Raw genomic sequence first — 15198 nt, forward strand, 5'->3', positions numbered from 1 at the left:
GGTGTGTAATCTCCGTTCCACTTAAAATGAAGTGAATCCTCAGTGATCATGAAATTTTTCGAACAGAAGCGACACGACAAGTACACGTGTCGCTCAGATTCCCAATGGCGTGTATTGTGCCCCCTAAGACTTGATTTCCCCTGACCGGTAAATGCTTATTTATAGACTAAATGGATTTGTGTCGCTTGTCACTTCGGTACGAACCACTGCTGTCGCGTGTCGCTTCGGTTTGAAACCTCATTAAGAGGCGTGCTTTTCACCACAACACAATACGCAGATAAACGATCAACATGCTTGTAACAAAATGCAAGTCGTAAAAATCCTTTCCGGGTACCAATCTTTCTCGTTCTGCTTGTATCAACAGGTTTCATCTCTCTACGTCCTTCGCAAACCTACGAAGTGATACGTGACTCAATAAATTTGTTCCCGATTGAACTGTGAAACCATATGTTACACAGCTGACACCCTATTTCCTTGTAAAAGAATCTCCATTTTGCCCTTTCATATCAACGACCATAGCATCGTAAGCGTAACCGGATGTTCGAGGGGGACCAGACGAGTGCGCATGCTCCGCAGTAGCTCCGCCTTTAACACCGTCTATAGGTACGATTAAAGCAATTAACCACCATTCATATTCTCCGAAATCTCATTACACTGATGTACGATACGCATCATAATTTTGTTTCGTCACTGCTGTCACACTCACAATAATTAAAGCTACCCCTTCCGAAGGAAAATAGCATTGAATCGGATACGAAGAAAACACGTTCTCTCGTTGTGAAGACTCAGTCCCAGCGCGTCGTCTGCTGTGACGTCACCACTAATGGGATCCATTGGAAAGACTTGACTCTCTCGAAAGTTGTCACACGAGCGCGGAGTTATGTTGGTGCACCTCGATACTCTTAATCATAATTTTAACGATTATATTTTTCCCCATATATCACTGAACATACATTTCTAAGAATTTTGCATAAAACAAAGCTTCTTTTTAAAGAATAGCATAACACCCAAAACACTCTGAGAAAGCTTCAATGCGGACGAAAAATGAACTTCAAAAAAATCCATAAAATAGCAACATTTAACTCATATATGGTACCCTGTAAGACACAAGGGCCTCCCGATGGCGCAGTGGTGCCGTCATCGCCTTGTAATCAATGTGTCCCCGGTTCGAAACCCGGTGGAGGCACATATAGTGGTTCGGATCCTACTTTAAACTTCAGGTCCAGTCCCGATTAGCCTTAAAACACCAAATAAACCAATCAACTAACCTGTAAGACAGAAGGGGGGCGTACAACTTATTATTGGCTACTAGGGCATTGGGCTTCATCTCCTATTTGAGTTTTGGGTCCCCTTTCAAGTAACACTTAAAAGAATAATCAGCTACCTTAACACAGTACATAGACCAGTCAATAAGGGGGACCAATAAGGAAGAAATCAGGGAAAGCTGGAACAAATTTTATTATCTTCATAAAAGGGTTCTTAACAACATACTAATTTTGCACCCCTCTACCACCCCGGATTTGGGCGCCATCTTGAAAAAATGGTGCCCAAAATAGGTTTTTTACAAATATCTCGCTTAGAAAGCATTTCATAGGAAAAGCCGTTATGACAAAAAATAATGTACATAAAAATCTCTACAAAAAATATTCTGTACATTTTCTCCTAGAATGCGCCGTCTGAGTGCTAGCTGACCGAGAAATTTTACGTTTTTTCCCCTCCCAGTTTTGCAAGTGCAGAACTCACGAAAACATATTTTCCATTATGTTTTGTAGTATTTATCTTCTATAAAAGTGTACTTATTACATTTGTTCTTTCTTAAAGAATATTATTTATGAGTTCAATTGCTTTTATCAGTGCATGCAGTTCTTTATGTGAAATAGTTTGTCAGCTGTGTGCAGGAGATAATATCATATAATAGTACTATTCTGTGATAATATGTTTGGTCTCAAAGAGAAGATGTCTCCAAAGGAGTATGTTGATTTTGTCCGAAAAGGTTGTTTCACAATAAAACTCTATTGTAATCAACGAGTTCCGGGTTCGATACCCGGTGGAGTGGTTCTGATCCCACTTTAAACTGTAGGTCCAGTCCCGATTAAACCTTACTATGCGTAAATTGGACTTAAACAACAATTCAAACCATAATAAAATAATCAGAAAAGCTCTGTGATCTGGTCAGATATAACGACTGAGCCATGGTGCGTTCCATTAATAGTTGTGGGGGATGGCAGAGGAGTGCCCCGACTCAATGCTAAGTGGATTTTTGGCAAGGTTATTAGTTTCCAGATAAATAGATGAGCAGCATGTCGATGCACGAAAGTCTCGTATATCAAGGGATAAGCAAGACTCAGTTCTTTTGTCAGTGAGGCCTCCCCGATGGCGCACTGATAGCGTCGTCTCCTTGTAATCAAGAGGTCCCAGGTTCGATACCCGGTATCAGGCAGGTATTGGTTCGGATCCCACTTTAAACTGTAGGTTCAGTCCCAATTAACCTTACTGTGCATAAAGTGGACTTAAAACACCAAATCAATCAATCAATCATCCCTTCTTACCAGTGGCGTAGCATGGACATTTCGGGTGGGAACGCCAAGTCCGAAGGAATAGTCGGCCCTTTCTTGCTTAATAATTTACTTATGGTATTAGTCGCCACAGGTATTATTTGCCTGAAGTAAGCTGGATTTTCAATAAAACATCATCATTGCATGTTTTAGCTAGAAAATTAGATGCCTCACTATGCCACAGATGTTTTGAACTCTGGTGTCTATACCTTTTTTTATATCTTTCTGCATGACGCAAGTCATTAAAAACCTACCTGAATCACAAGCGCCTCTGCACAACAGTAGACGTCATTGTTGTGGGCGATCCAACTACTGATTGATTTGGTTTATTTTACTTCGCTTTTCTACCACTTTTGGTTAATTGCGAATATGAATATGAGTGATGATATTGATGAAGGGACACTGACAAAGAACACCCGTGCTCACGCCGGGATTCGAACCAGGGACCTCTGTCGTCTTGGCGCACTGTGAAAAGCAGAGTGTATGATCCAAATATCGTACACTCTACTGACGTAACAGTGCCGATTAGTAATTCAGACCACTGTTTATTACATCTTGAGAATGCTGATAAATATTTTAAAATAATTTTCTCCAGAGACCATTCGATGTTAAGAGTTTTCAAATGAATGCTAAACATTTCCATTCACACAATATTAAGTAGTTAGATAATAACGAAAAAATACAATAAAAAAATAATAGTTTTGCGGGTTAAGTGGTAGAGCAGCCACAGGCTGAATTTCTATCACGAGGAGGGCCTCCCCCAGGGCGCAGTGGTAGCGTCATTGCCTTGTAATCAAGGGGTCCAGGGTTCGATACCCGGTGGAGGCACAAGTGGTTCGGATCCCACTTTAAACTGTAGGTCCCGTCCCGATTAGCCTTACTGCGCATAAAGTGGACTTAAAACACCAAATCAAACCAATCTATCAGGAGGACTTCGCCAACTTATTTGACAAAAACTGTGTTGATCTTTTAGTTTCTAATACACATCGCTGTTCGTGCGATAAATTATACAATGCAGTGGCCATTAAGAAGCAGTATATTTGAGATTGGTAAAGTTACGTCAGTCAATATTGCGTATTGTAGCATCACATAGCACGAGTTGCATGAGCGCTTAGAGCGAAGAACCGGGTAGGAATTCTGCCGTTGTCGTCTGCTTCAGAAGGCAGGAAGGGTCACATGAACCAATCACGGTAGACCTCTCGTACGCTGGCGTAAGAGAGCCTATTTACGCGCGTGCTGTAGAAATGGAAGCTTTCCCTCCATAAAGGCAGCAAGGAATATAGGAGTCCTGTACGCCGAACCTGCTCGGCGTCCGGCCGGGAAAGGCATTGAAAAGAGATGCTAGAACGAGTGTTGAGAGTGGAGCGTTGCAAGCGGATCGCGAAAAATACCTATTATAATGCCATGAAGGTCAAACATATTTGAAATTAGTCACGTTTTACTTTATAGACGGTGTTAAAGGCGGAGCTACTGCGGAGCATGCGCACTCGTCTGGTCCCCCTCGAACATCCGGTTACGCTTAGGATGCTATGGACGTTAATACGAAAGGGCAAAGTGGTGATTCTTTTAAAAGGAAATAGGGTGTCAGCTGTGTAGCATATGGTTGTACAGTTCGATCGGGAACAAATTTATTGAGTCAAGTATCACTTCGTAGGTTTCTGAAGAACGTAGAGAGACGAAACCTGTTGATACAAGCAGAACGAGAAAGGACTGGTACCCGGAAAGGATTTTTACGACTTGCGTTTTGTTACAAACGTGTTGATCGTTTATCTGCGTATTGTGTTGTGGTGAAAAGTACGCCTCTTAGTGAGGTTTCAAACCCAAGCGACACACAACAGCAGTGGTTCGTACCGAAGTGACAAGCGACACAGGCCCATTTAGTCTATAAATAAGCATTTACCGTTCATGGGAAATCAAGTCTCAGGCGGCATAATACACGCTGTTGGGAATTATAGCGACACGTGCAGCTTGTCGTGTCGCTTCGGTTCGAAAAATTTCATTGATCACTGAGAATTCACTTATTTTAAGTGGCACGGAGATTACACACCGAAGCGACAAGCAACAGCCCCTTTACTCTAAAGGAAACAATTCATCTTGCATACGAGTACAACAGAGCGAAGCGACACGATGTATGGTACTGAGAAAACAACAGTCCAGTCCAAGCGACACGTAATGAAGCTTTCAGACTGCAGCGATACGTGTCTCTTGGAAATCAATATTAAAAAACAACAAATTGCAGGTGTCGCTTGTCGCTCGGACTGGGCCGCTTTATCAATACCGTACATTGTGTTGCCCCGGTCTGTTATTTGCGCAAGCGTGACTTGTGAATGGTTTGCTTTAGATCGAATGCCTCTGTGCGAAACCCCGATATCGCTTGAAAACTCCAGTGTTGCTTGAAGTAAATTCGTGCAAGTGAAAGTGGCATACCATATCATAGGTTTTCCCTAAATCGCTCAGGTTGAAAGGCGACGTTGAAAGCACATATATTTACTAGCATTTGTTATGTGTCATTACTTCTGCAGATTTGTTGGCAAAGATTCACTTAAGCATACTTTATAATATAATAATATCACTTGTTTTATAGAATTATCTTTCTCTCACTTTTCCATTTACAAAATAATTCAATATACTTAAACGTTCGTCGTGCGTGTACATGAGATACTTGTATGTACCTAGATTCTGTAGTTTTACGTAGTGTGCTATACAACTGGCGGCCACAAAGACACGTCATATTTTAATAATCTGCTCTGCAGTTGATCATCCGACGGATTCTAGACGTCCACTCCTTCATAGTAGAAGTTTAACAAATACCTTCCTTGACTATCGTCGCATAACTGATGAAAACAAGTGCTCATTTCTTACTTCATATGCTGGTGAATTTGCACTGGCAACAACGGGGACTGGCCTAAACCGGAAGTTCCGGGGGGACCGAGCAAGACCTCACCAATGTTTATGTTTACATTTTTAACACGGTCTATAATCACAGCATTTTAGCATTTTTGAAATTTTAAATCTGGGAACGCCGGGCGTACGGGCGTACTATAACGCTACGCCACTGCTTCTTACCCATGAATTTTAGGTGAGAAGTGATCCAATTTGTATCCGATTTTTTATAACAAAATAAACTTGAAGACAATCTGTATTCCACTTGTTTACATTGGGAACTTGGCCAAACCGGAAGTTCCATCCCCACCTTCGGCAATCGAATTGCTAGATCGATTTTTTTGTTTACTCAGGAACATCGACCAAATCACTGGATATACTTTTTTGTAATTTTATATAATAGTCAGTGTATACATTTTAAAACTGCAAACATTTATTAATTTTATATTTACCCAAATCACTAATATTTTTTAAATAAATTTTATATTTGTCGTAATTTAATTTTGGTATAATTTGGAGAGGCAAGAAATTCACGTGTTTACGCCAACATAAAATTTCAAATTCACGCAAATACACGCATTAGAAATAAAATGTATAAAACTTTGACATTAGAAGTAAAGTATACGCAGTAGTCTGTTCACCGCAGTGGCAACGTTTCCCCCTTTTCTTATCTTTTCTTTGTCGAATATTCACGCCACAATGAACATTGTTGCTTATATTATGGGATTTTCGGCGTTTGTTGGGGGGGGGCGATTATCTCGTTATTTGTTACCGGGCTTAATGCGTATTTCAGTCTTCACTTGTTTGTTGCAAGAAGTCACACCAGAGGGCAACATTTACGAAATCTAGCTATTCATTGCAATGGAGAAGACGGAGAAACGAGAAGGTTATCGTAAAACTTGTGCCAATTCATTACCTTAGCAGAAAATTATGTGTAAACTGGAAGAACAACTATGTGAATGGAACATTCATTTCTTTTTCGCTTTACAATTCTCTTATTTTCTCTGTTTGTACATGATTCACAGGTAAGAACTGGTTTGTTTACCTGAATCAGCTGTGTTGTGTTATGGTGTTAATGCGTTTCCGTAAAAGGTCAAGTACTTGAATAGCAAGAGTTTCACGTAATTTTCAAAAAGTGAACTGATTATTTGTGTATTCCACAAGATAGTTCACTTCTTGTTAATTATGTTCGTAAGGTATATTGTGATATTTCAAGAGTATAGACTTTTAAGCAAACAAAACATTAACGTGTGATGTCATTTTCCATATCCTTTGTTTAAAGTTATTTATATGCTTGTCTGAGGTCAGATTTACATTTCTTGCTGTATTATTATTATTTTTTAATATGTATTGTGTTGGATGTATGTTTAGTTTCACAATACAGTGATCGGGCTTTCTTCATGAAAATGTTTTTATTATTATTATTGCTCTGGGGTCGGAAAAAGTTGTTTCACAATGTTGGAAAGTATTACAAATATGCAAGAACATGTTGGTACAGGATGTGACATATGATGTGTTCAGGTGCGTCTTTGTAAATTTTACGCGCACTTATTTGTTATTGTCTTTTGTTTTCATCTGTGCTACAATGGATGTCGAGCTACATAGTTGTGGAACCAATTCCTCTCTCAGAACCTTAATGTTTAGGGTAAAAATTTACTATCCTTCGGACACCTCTATTTTTTTGGTTTCGTCAATTTTTGACATTGATACTTACGTATCTGCTTCGCGGAACATTCCTGAAGGTGTATTAACGTTGTTTTGAGGAAATTAATTGCAATTTTTCACATTACCAGAACGTCTTTCTAGTAGGTGTTTTCCCTTGCCTGAGACACAATATCGCGAGTACACCTTCCTACATAATTGCGCGTCCGGCTTCTCTTTTGCCAAATTTTTGACATTCAAACTTACGTATCTGCTTCGCGGAACATTCCTGAACGTGTATTGACGTTGGTTTGATGAAAGTAAGAGCAATTTTTCACCTTACGACTACTTCTTCCTCCTACCTTTCCGTTTGCCTCACACACAACATGGCGTGCACACCTTCGTAAATAATGACGCATCGGCCTTGTTTTTTCTCGATTTTCAATTGTTATGCAGTGTTTCAACCTTCGGAACCCAAGAAATGCCCGTCGACAAACTTAATCAGATCTATTTCTTTTTAACTTTATTTTTCGCCTTCTGACACCAAATTTGAACTATGTATCCCAACCTAACTCAACTAACCTATCCACGCACCAATGGTTCGTGGGGCTAGCGCCAATGGTTCGTGGGGCTATCTTTTTCACTATTGAAACCTTTGCGTGGCCTACTAACCTATCCACGCGCCAATGGTTCGTGGGGCTAGCGCCAATGGTTTGTGGGGCTAGCGCCAATGGTTTGTGGGGCTATCTTTTTCACTATTGAAACCTTTGCGTGGCCTACTAACCTATCCACGCGCCAATCGTTTGTGGGGCTAGCGCCAATGGTTCGTGGGACTAGCGCCAATGGTTCGTGGGGCTATCTTTTTAACTATTGAAACCTTTGCGTGGCCCTACTAACCTATCCACGCGCCAATGGTTTGTCCACACCCGGCACAAACTTTACAACACACCCACCACACGTCATTCTCCAAACCCTCGATCCACAGTTCTAACTCTCGTCGCAAACGCAGGGAGTTCGAAACACTGGATACCAACAAAACACAATCACGACACGTCATGATAGTCACGACGGTGTATGAAGGTGTACGAACTTCATGGTATACGCAGATGTACGCGCCAAACGCTATCTCCGTCGGAGAATTAATTTTCAACGAACAACATGAATTTCAGCTATGAAACATTGCAACATCACACAAAACACCTTCCCGATGTTCGACAATGCTACAGGAACTTATTACGGTAAGTAGTCTCTTCTGTACAAATAAATAAATGTGTCCGAAGGATAGTAAACTAGTACCATGTTGAGGTCCAAGAACTTGTAACTTCTTGAAAATCTAGATTTTTTTTCAATGTGCATAGGTCTGTGATGCAATGATGATCTTAGGCATAAAATAATTGCTGAACATTGATATTTTGTGTAGGGCTAGTTCCTTTACACACTGTAGTAGGCTACATGAATTTCAAAGTTTTATCCTGTGTCACTTCTTTATTTGCATTCCAGAGGGGAGCAATGTTAAAATACTGGACAATTCCCCAATTTCTTTCATATTTCACATACTCAATGATTTAGGCCTTGTAATCACGAATCTGCAGTTAAAATTTGGCACTCACATGTAGAACTTGCAAAATAAGCAGGTCCATGATCGCAAGCGACACCCTCGATTTCTCGAGAAAACCAATGTTTATCGCAAGATTTTGTGTTTTGAATACTTAAGGAACGAAATATATATACCTGATATCGACGAACCTGAAATTTTAACTATGTTAGCGTAACATAACCGTGCATGGTTTGTGGGGCTACCCGTGCATGGTTTGAGAGGTATAAGACTAATTGTGACCACAGACCATCAAAAAATGTCTGTTTTGTAGCACTTGAGCAACAAACTTTGCGATAATCATTGGTTTTCTTGAGAAATCGAGAGTGTTGGTTGCGATCACGGACCTGCTTATTTTGCAAGTTCTACACGTGAGCACCAAATTTTAACTGCAGATTCGTGATTACGAGGTGTAAATTATTGAGTATACGATATATGAAAGAAATTGGGGAATTGTCCGGTATTGTAAAATCATACCTCCAGAGGAATAGGAGGTTTGGACTTCTTTATAACATTTCATACATTAGCTTTTTCACACATATTGTTTGCTGTTATTATATAGCTGAAGCAAATCATTGGCAATAATACTCTTGATGACAGGGTTTACATATCCATCAGAAATAGGATTTGCTATAATGTTCGTGATCCTCTGTGCCCCATGAGACAGTGGACACTTTAGTGTCATTTGTGAAGATTATGTTTTAATATGAATATTTTAAGTTGACTATAAATTGTTATTCTCTTTATGCATCCGCACTTCCTATGACTGAGCCTAAGTGGATTTCCATTCCTATTGTTACATTTCATTGATTTGCTTTATTTTACTTTGCTTTTTGTGCCACTTTTGGCTAATTTGCGAAGAGGGGGATGAGTGATCATGTGATGAGATTGATGAATGGACACTCACAAACATCCATGCCCGGGAAGGGATTCGAACCAGCGACCCCCTAGCATCGTAGCGCAATACTCTGCCATGGGCCAGCTACTATTATATTTGAACCTGGTTAATTAATGAATAATGAATATTTTGTATTGCAGCATGTAATACCACCATGACAGCTACCTTGGAAACTAGTTATCAGCCTTTGCAGCCTTTTGGGGGAGAGGGGGATGGGGAGGAAACGCCACAGGAGAGTGGTGTTATGATCCATGTTGTTCCGGAGAGTGGGAAGTGTAAGTGCAATCTGCCACATTGAGTGTTGTTACAAAATGAGTAAATACAATAGTGTAGATAGTAAAGTTGCTGTGTACAACCTTAATTTTACTGGAACCCCTTTTGACAAACTACATCTGAAATGGACCCTTGATGAGGGGTAGAAAAATACAGGGCACCTAGTCACCACAGCACCTAAACATTTTCACTTCATGCTTAAATTTGAGATTCATTTCTTTTTTTGTAGTTTGGAAATTTTCATTATCTCTTTTTAAATTACGAATACAGTATGTGTTTCTTAATGTTTGCTTATTTTCTGTATCACCGTGCATCATTAAATCAGAAAAATAAACGTGCCATTTTTATTTTTTTTTACTTGCTAGCCAAAGTTTAAAATCTGCAGTGATATGATAGTCGGCCATACATTAGAATGTATTACATAGTTAGTCATGCTGTTACTGGTTGAGTCTTCTTTAGGAAGGTCACTCCCGCTCATTAATTAATTACTTTTAATCTAATTTCATGTTAATTAATAAATTAAATGTTTTAAGATCACATTTTAAAATATGTAGCTTTAACTTAGTGGGATTCATGCCTTTCTTAGCCTGTACTTGGCAAAAATATCTGGCTCCTGAGAAAAAGGGGCAGGCACCTGGATTATTTTTAGTTTTTCTACGTCTGCTCTTGACACCTCAAGAAAGCTAAATATTTTGGGAACGAGTTTACAATACCGGACCACTCTCCAATTTCTATGATATTTTGCCTACTCACTAATTGTGAACTCCTAATCACGAATCTGCATGTAACAATTGGTCGAAAAAAAAAGGGTTTTCTTAACGTAACGTAACCCTACCATAAGAACAATAGCTCCACGGAAGATGCCATTTTCCCAACATGAAGAAATCAACAGGCAAGACAAGGTAGTTCTCTTAGCCTAAATAATAATTTTTCATTGTATTTATGCTAATGGAACCTAAGCTAACCTCATAGGCATTCCTCGTCTGGCGTCAGCAAGATTGTTGGGCGTAAAGGAAGACCATTAACGAATTGCGAAAGAAAGATGGTTACGAATTGCTGTGTATGGACAATCACCGTGGTAAATCGCAAGGTTATTTTACAAGTTCTACATGTAAATGTACAATTTTAACAAGTGACCGCCAAATATGAACTACAGATACATCATCAGGACACCGAAATTAGTAAGTAGGCGAAATTTTGTAGAAATTGGAGAGTGGTCCGGTATTGTAAACTCGTGCATATGTTTATGAACATTTTCAGTTGTTTTTAGCTCAAAGATATGTTATTGTTAAGTAAAGTACGTCTGTTACCTTAGCGTGAAGCAGGACAGTCTGAAAACTTCGTGCAAGTGAATGTAGCACCCAACAGCCCATTCCACAACAGCAGCATACAGGATATTGCCTACCATTTCATAAATGCATTATAAAATAAAGTAAATCAAACATGAATTGCAAACTGATGAGACCAAAATTGAAGTGAAATTATTGTTAGGAGTGTTAGGTTTATTGGTGTTTATAATTGTGCGTTGTTAGGTTTTGGTGCTGATAGCAATTTTCGACGTTTTTTGAAAGTTAGGAGTGCTAAGTTTGTTGATGTTATGTTTTGCACATATTTGGTGTACAAGTATTCTTTATTGACAAGTTACATGAGATTTTTTTTTGTTGTGTATGTATTTATCTTCTGTTCATTATTTGAGCATCACAGACAGATAACATTTAGAATAATAATTGCTCTTATTCTGTTTTCATAATTCAAGTATTTCTTCTGCCAATCACATTTTCTATTATTATGTTCCCTGATTCGTCGCTATTGCAGGCTTGAATTTTATCAAACATATTACAATGGTTTGTCATATGCAATGATGTGTGTGTGTGTGTTGCTCTCAACTTGTTACACAGTGTCAAATGGTATGGGGTTGCAACACTAAATAACAGTAGTGGGATGCCTGGGAGTAGTTGTGTGAAACACACCTTGGAAAGCCCAGGAGAGCATGTCTACTTTCTATACCTTCCTGCTGAAAATAATGAGAAACGTAGCTCACTTCAGGAAGTGCAAGCCTCAGTCGACCTGAGTAGGGGGTATCCAGATCCCAAATAGTTGGTACTGGGGTCCAGAAAAAACTTTTCCGATCCTGAATCGGGAAATGATATCCAAATTTTTCGGGATCTGAGATATTTGGAAAATTCCAAACGATCATGTTTGGAAGTGATTAATTCTCAATGTTTTCAGCATTTTAAGTGGCCAAAACTTGTTATTATTCCAGAAATGCAAAAACTATCGCTTCGAAATTTTCATGATTTGGTCGGGAAATCGCAAATTTTTACCATCCTGAAGGTAGGGATTTAAGAAATTTCCAATCCCAGTCTAGTCCCGGTCAAAAAATTTCTGAGCCACACAGCCCTACATGTGAGAGCTCAACTGCAGGCAGAAAGACTGGTGAAACGTAGTAGCAAATGGAAGGTGACATGGGAGCATTTGATGTTTTGAGAAGATGTCTTTCAGTGAATAAGTATAACAAAAATTAATTGCATTAGTTTTTATTATTATTATTATATGTGTATGCATGACTGTGAATAGGCAGAACATGCCACTTGATACAGGAGATAAGTGGGACTTTTTGGTATGTCACCAACATGGTGTCCATCTTGGCTTAAACTTCACTCTGTGATTGGAACACCAGTCATGTGAAATTTCAAAATGGACTAGCATATCACAAGAAATGCAGTGGTGTGCTTTATTTTAACATAACTTTAATCATGATGCTGTTATAATCCCAAACGTTTTCCATTACAAGTGGTTTGATGATGCTATTTATTTTATCCATTTTCCAAATTTAATCTGTTTGATAATATGATCTTAATTTGTACTTTCCACTCTTTCATAGCACGATGGAACCACATAGAAGACCTCGATTCGTTCTTTGCACGCATGTATCACTACCATCAGAAGCATGGCTTTACATGTATGATGCTGCAGGAAACCCTGGAGTTGTTCCAGTTCATATTTGTAGTAGTATTCTCCAGCTTCCTGCTCCACTGTGTCGATTATCCAGTGCTCTTCCGGTAAGTAAGATTGAGATTGATCAATGAATGATCAAATTATTACATTTTCTTTATTTACAATGATTTATTTCCAAAACTTCTTACATACATACATACATAAATCCAGAAAGTTTTGTTACGTGCACACCATTACACATTACCATTACGCATTACCTTCCCTCCCAAATATAACAAAAATGAATTTATTTAAACCTTACTAATTGCTAATTCTCAAGACTCGTGCAGAACTCAAAACATGTATATCCAAACATTATGCGAGACACAGTATGTCCCAAAAAGTCACCTACTACGAGAAAATGCTCCTTGTGACAGTATGTCACAAGCTGGCATTGGCGCAAATACCTGCTGTGACAATATGTCACAACCCCGCATTTAAGGGTTAAACATGTTTTTTTCTCTCGTTTTTATCAGTTGTGAAATACAATATAGATGTTCAAAATTAATACAATTGTTTAACCAATAAAGGTATTGTTAATCAACTGATTTAAAGTAATTATAATTCGGACTTACAAAGTAATTTTAGGGAGGGTGTTGTTGAAAGTTTTGGTGAATGTTAGTGGGTGTTTGGATAAATTGCTGTCACACTGCACTACTGCTATATGTATTAAGCATCAGCTAATAGCGAAATTGGAGACCTCTGATGACACAGCATGCACACACGTGTTCACGTTTGATTCATGGTTGCCAGCTGACCGTTTAACAGCGGAGGACACATTCACAAATAAGCTAATTTTGTCAATAGTAGCAAAACTTTTCTCCTGTACTGTTTTCACAATACCTTTAAGTATTCTTTACTTCAGAAATAGTGGTGAAAGCTATTTTAACTCATCATATTTTGTTTCACTTTAAATGTGTGTTATTTTTCTGTGCATTACTGAGAAGTTGTGAGTGAGTCTATCTAGCACAATGATATTGTCTGGAGAAAAAAATATTGCTATTAGTCTTAAAAATAAGTACAAAGTTCGAAAATTGCATTTTCATGAACTGCAATTATGAGGTTCGAAAACAAGAATAAATAATCGATTTATAGATAAATTTCTGTGGCAGTTTCATTACCCGTTTAGTTGTTTAGAGAAGTGTTCATGTTTTATCCCCATACCGAAAAGTGAAAATTTCTATTTCTGCTGATTTTTTTGGCATTCTGGATCCCTGTGCATTGGTGGCATGACAACTGTCTAAACAATATTCCACCTGAGCATGTACATTACATTCTCTAGCATTTGTGGCATCACGTTGTTGCAGCACAAATTTTTTCACGTAAATCTGGCAGATGTCAAACATTTGTAACATACACTTTGTCCTTAAAACTCCACAAGAAGTATTCTAGCACAGTAAGGTCTGGTGGCTATGTCATGAACTGAGATTTCCCCCCAATCTGCATGGCAGCAGCTTTGCTGGCATTAACTGTAGGGTACTGGGGCGAATGCAATGCCTCCCTCGGCAACTGAAGATCACTACCACAAGGGTTAAACAACCTTCTGTATTTACAATCTCTCTCCATACTTTATTCTTTGGGGGCCTTTAGAGTGTCATTGTATTAACATGATCTTTCTATAATCACGACATCCTAGATTCGATTTCCAGTGTCCAGCAAATGTAGTTTATTTGTGCTAAACTTCGTTTCATTCTTTCGCTGATTGTATAAATAACCGAAGGAATTATTGAAGGATTCTATCAAATGATGTTTCAAAAATTTTTTTGTTTATTGGAATATAATTGTATCATTACTTTCAATAACATTTAGTTTTCCTTTTAGGAAGGGCACATGCCCCTGTGCCCCTCCTGCTAAATCTACCAATGTTAATGTACATTAATTTACAATGCCATACTGTTGTGTATGTAGCAATGTGTTAATATTGTGCTCAGTATTGAAATTTCAAAAGCTAAATTTTTTTTTGGGCAGTGTGGATAACTTTGTAAGTTGACAACATTTTTATTTTCTTTGTTGACAGAGAAGACAACAAAAACAAAACCAGTGGCACAAAGATCTCTCTTAGTGATGCTGTGATTCCTGCTGACCAATGCATTGCCAACATGGATGCTGCAACGTGGATATGTATTTTGGTGGCCGTAGTTTTTTGGATTTTACGTGCAATAAAAGTTCTTTATCACCTTTTTCAATTCTGGGAAATCAAGTCTTTCTTCAATACAGCTTTAAAGATAAGTGATGTAAGTAACAAAAAATGTAGAGTACAGTTATGGTAATAATGTGTTTTAAATATATACACAAGAGAAGGTGTGGTTACAAATATTAAGGAAAAAAAATTCTCACCTTACACGGGTACAACATAC

At 38.5% G+C, this 15198-nt stretch overlaps 1 protein-coding gene across 2 annotated transcripts in view; it reads left to right on the top strand.

The window, feature by feature from the left end:
* Positions 1–6295: 6295 nt before the first annotated feature.
* Atg9 (autophagy-related protein 9) overlaps positions 6296–15198 on the top strand; it is a 74667-nt gene continuing 65764 nt past the window's right edge. For both annotated transcript variants that reach the window (XM_083109986.1, XM_083109987.1), the window contains exons 1-4: positions 6296–6463; positions 9712–9846; positions 12729–12906; positions 14859–15075. In XM_083109986.1, the coding sequence (XP_082966112.1) occupies positions 9726–9846; positions 12729–12906; positions 14859–15075 (516 nt within the window). In that variant the 5' untranslated portion in view covers positions 6296–6463; positions 9712–9725. The remainder of the gene's footprint in view (positions 6464–9711; positions 9847–12728; positions 12907–14858; positions 15076–15198) is intronic.

The sequence above is a fragment of the Lepisma saccharinum genome, chromosome 23 (genome assembly GCF_977018435.1).
Source record: "Lepisma saccharinum chromosome 23, izLepSacc3.1, whole genome shotgun sequence".
In the NCBI taxonomy this organism is placed as follows: domain Eukaryota; kingdom Metazoa; phylum Arthropoda; class Insecta; order Zygentoma; family Lepismatidae; genus Lepisma; species Lepisma saccharinum.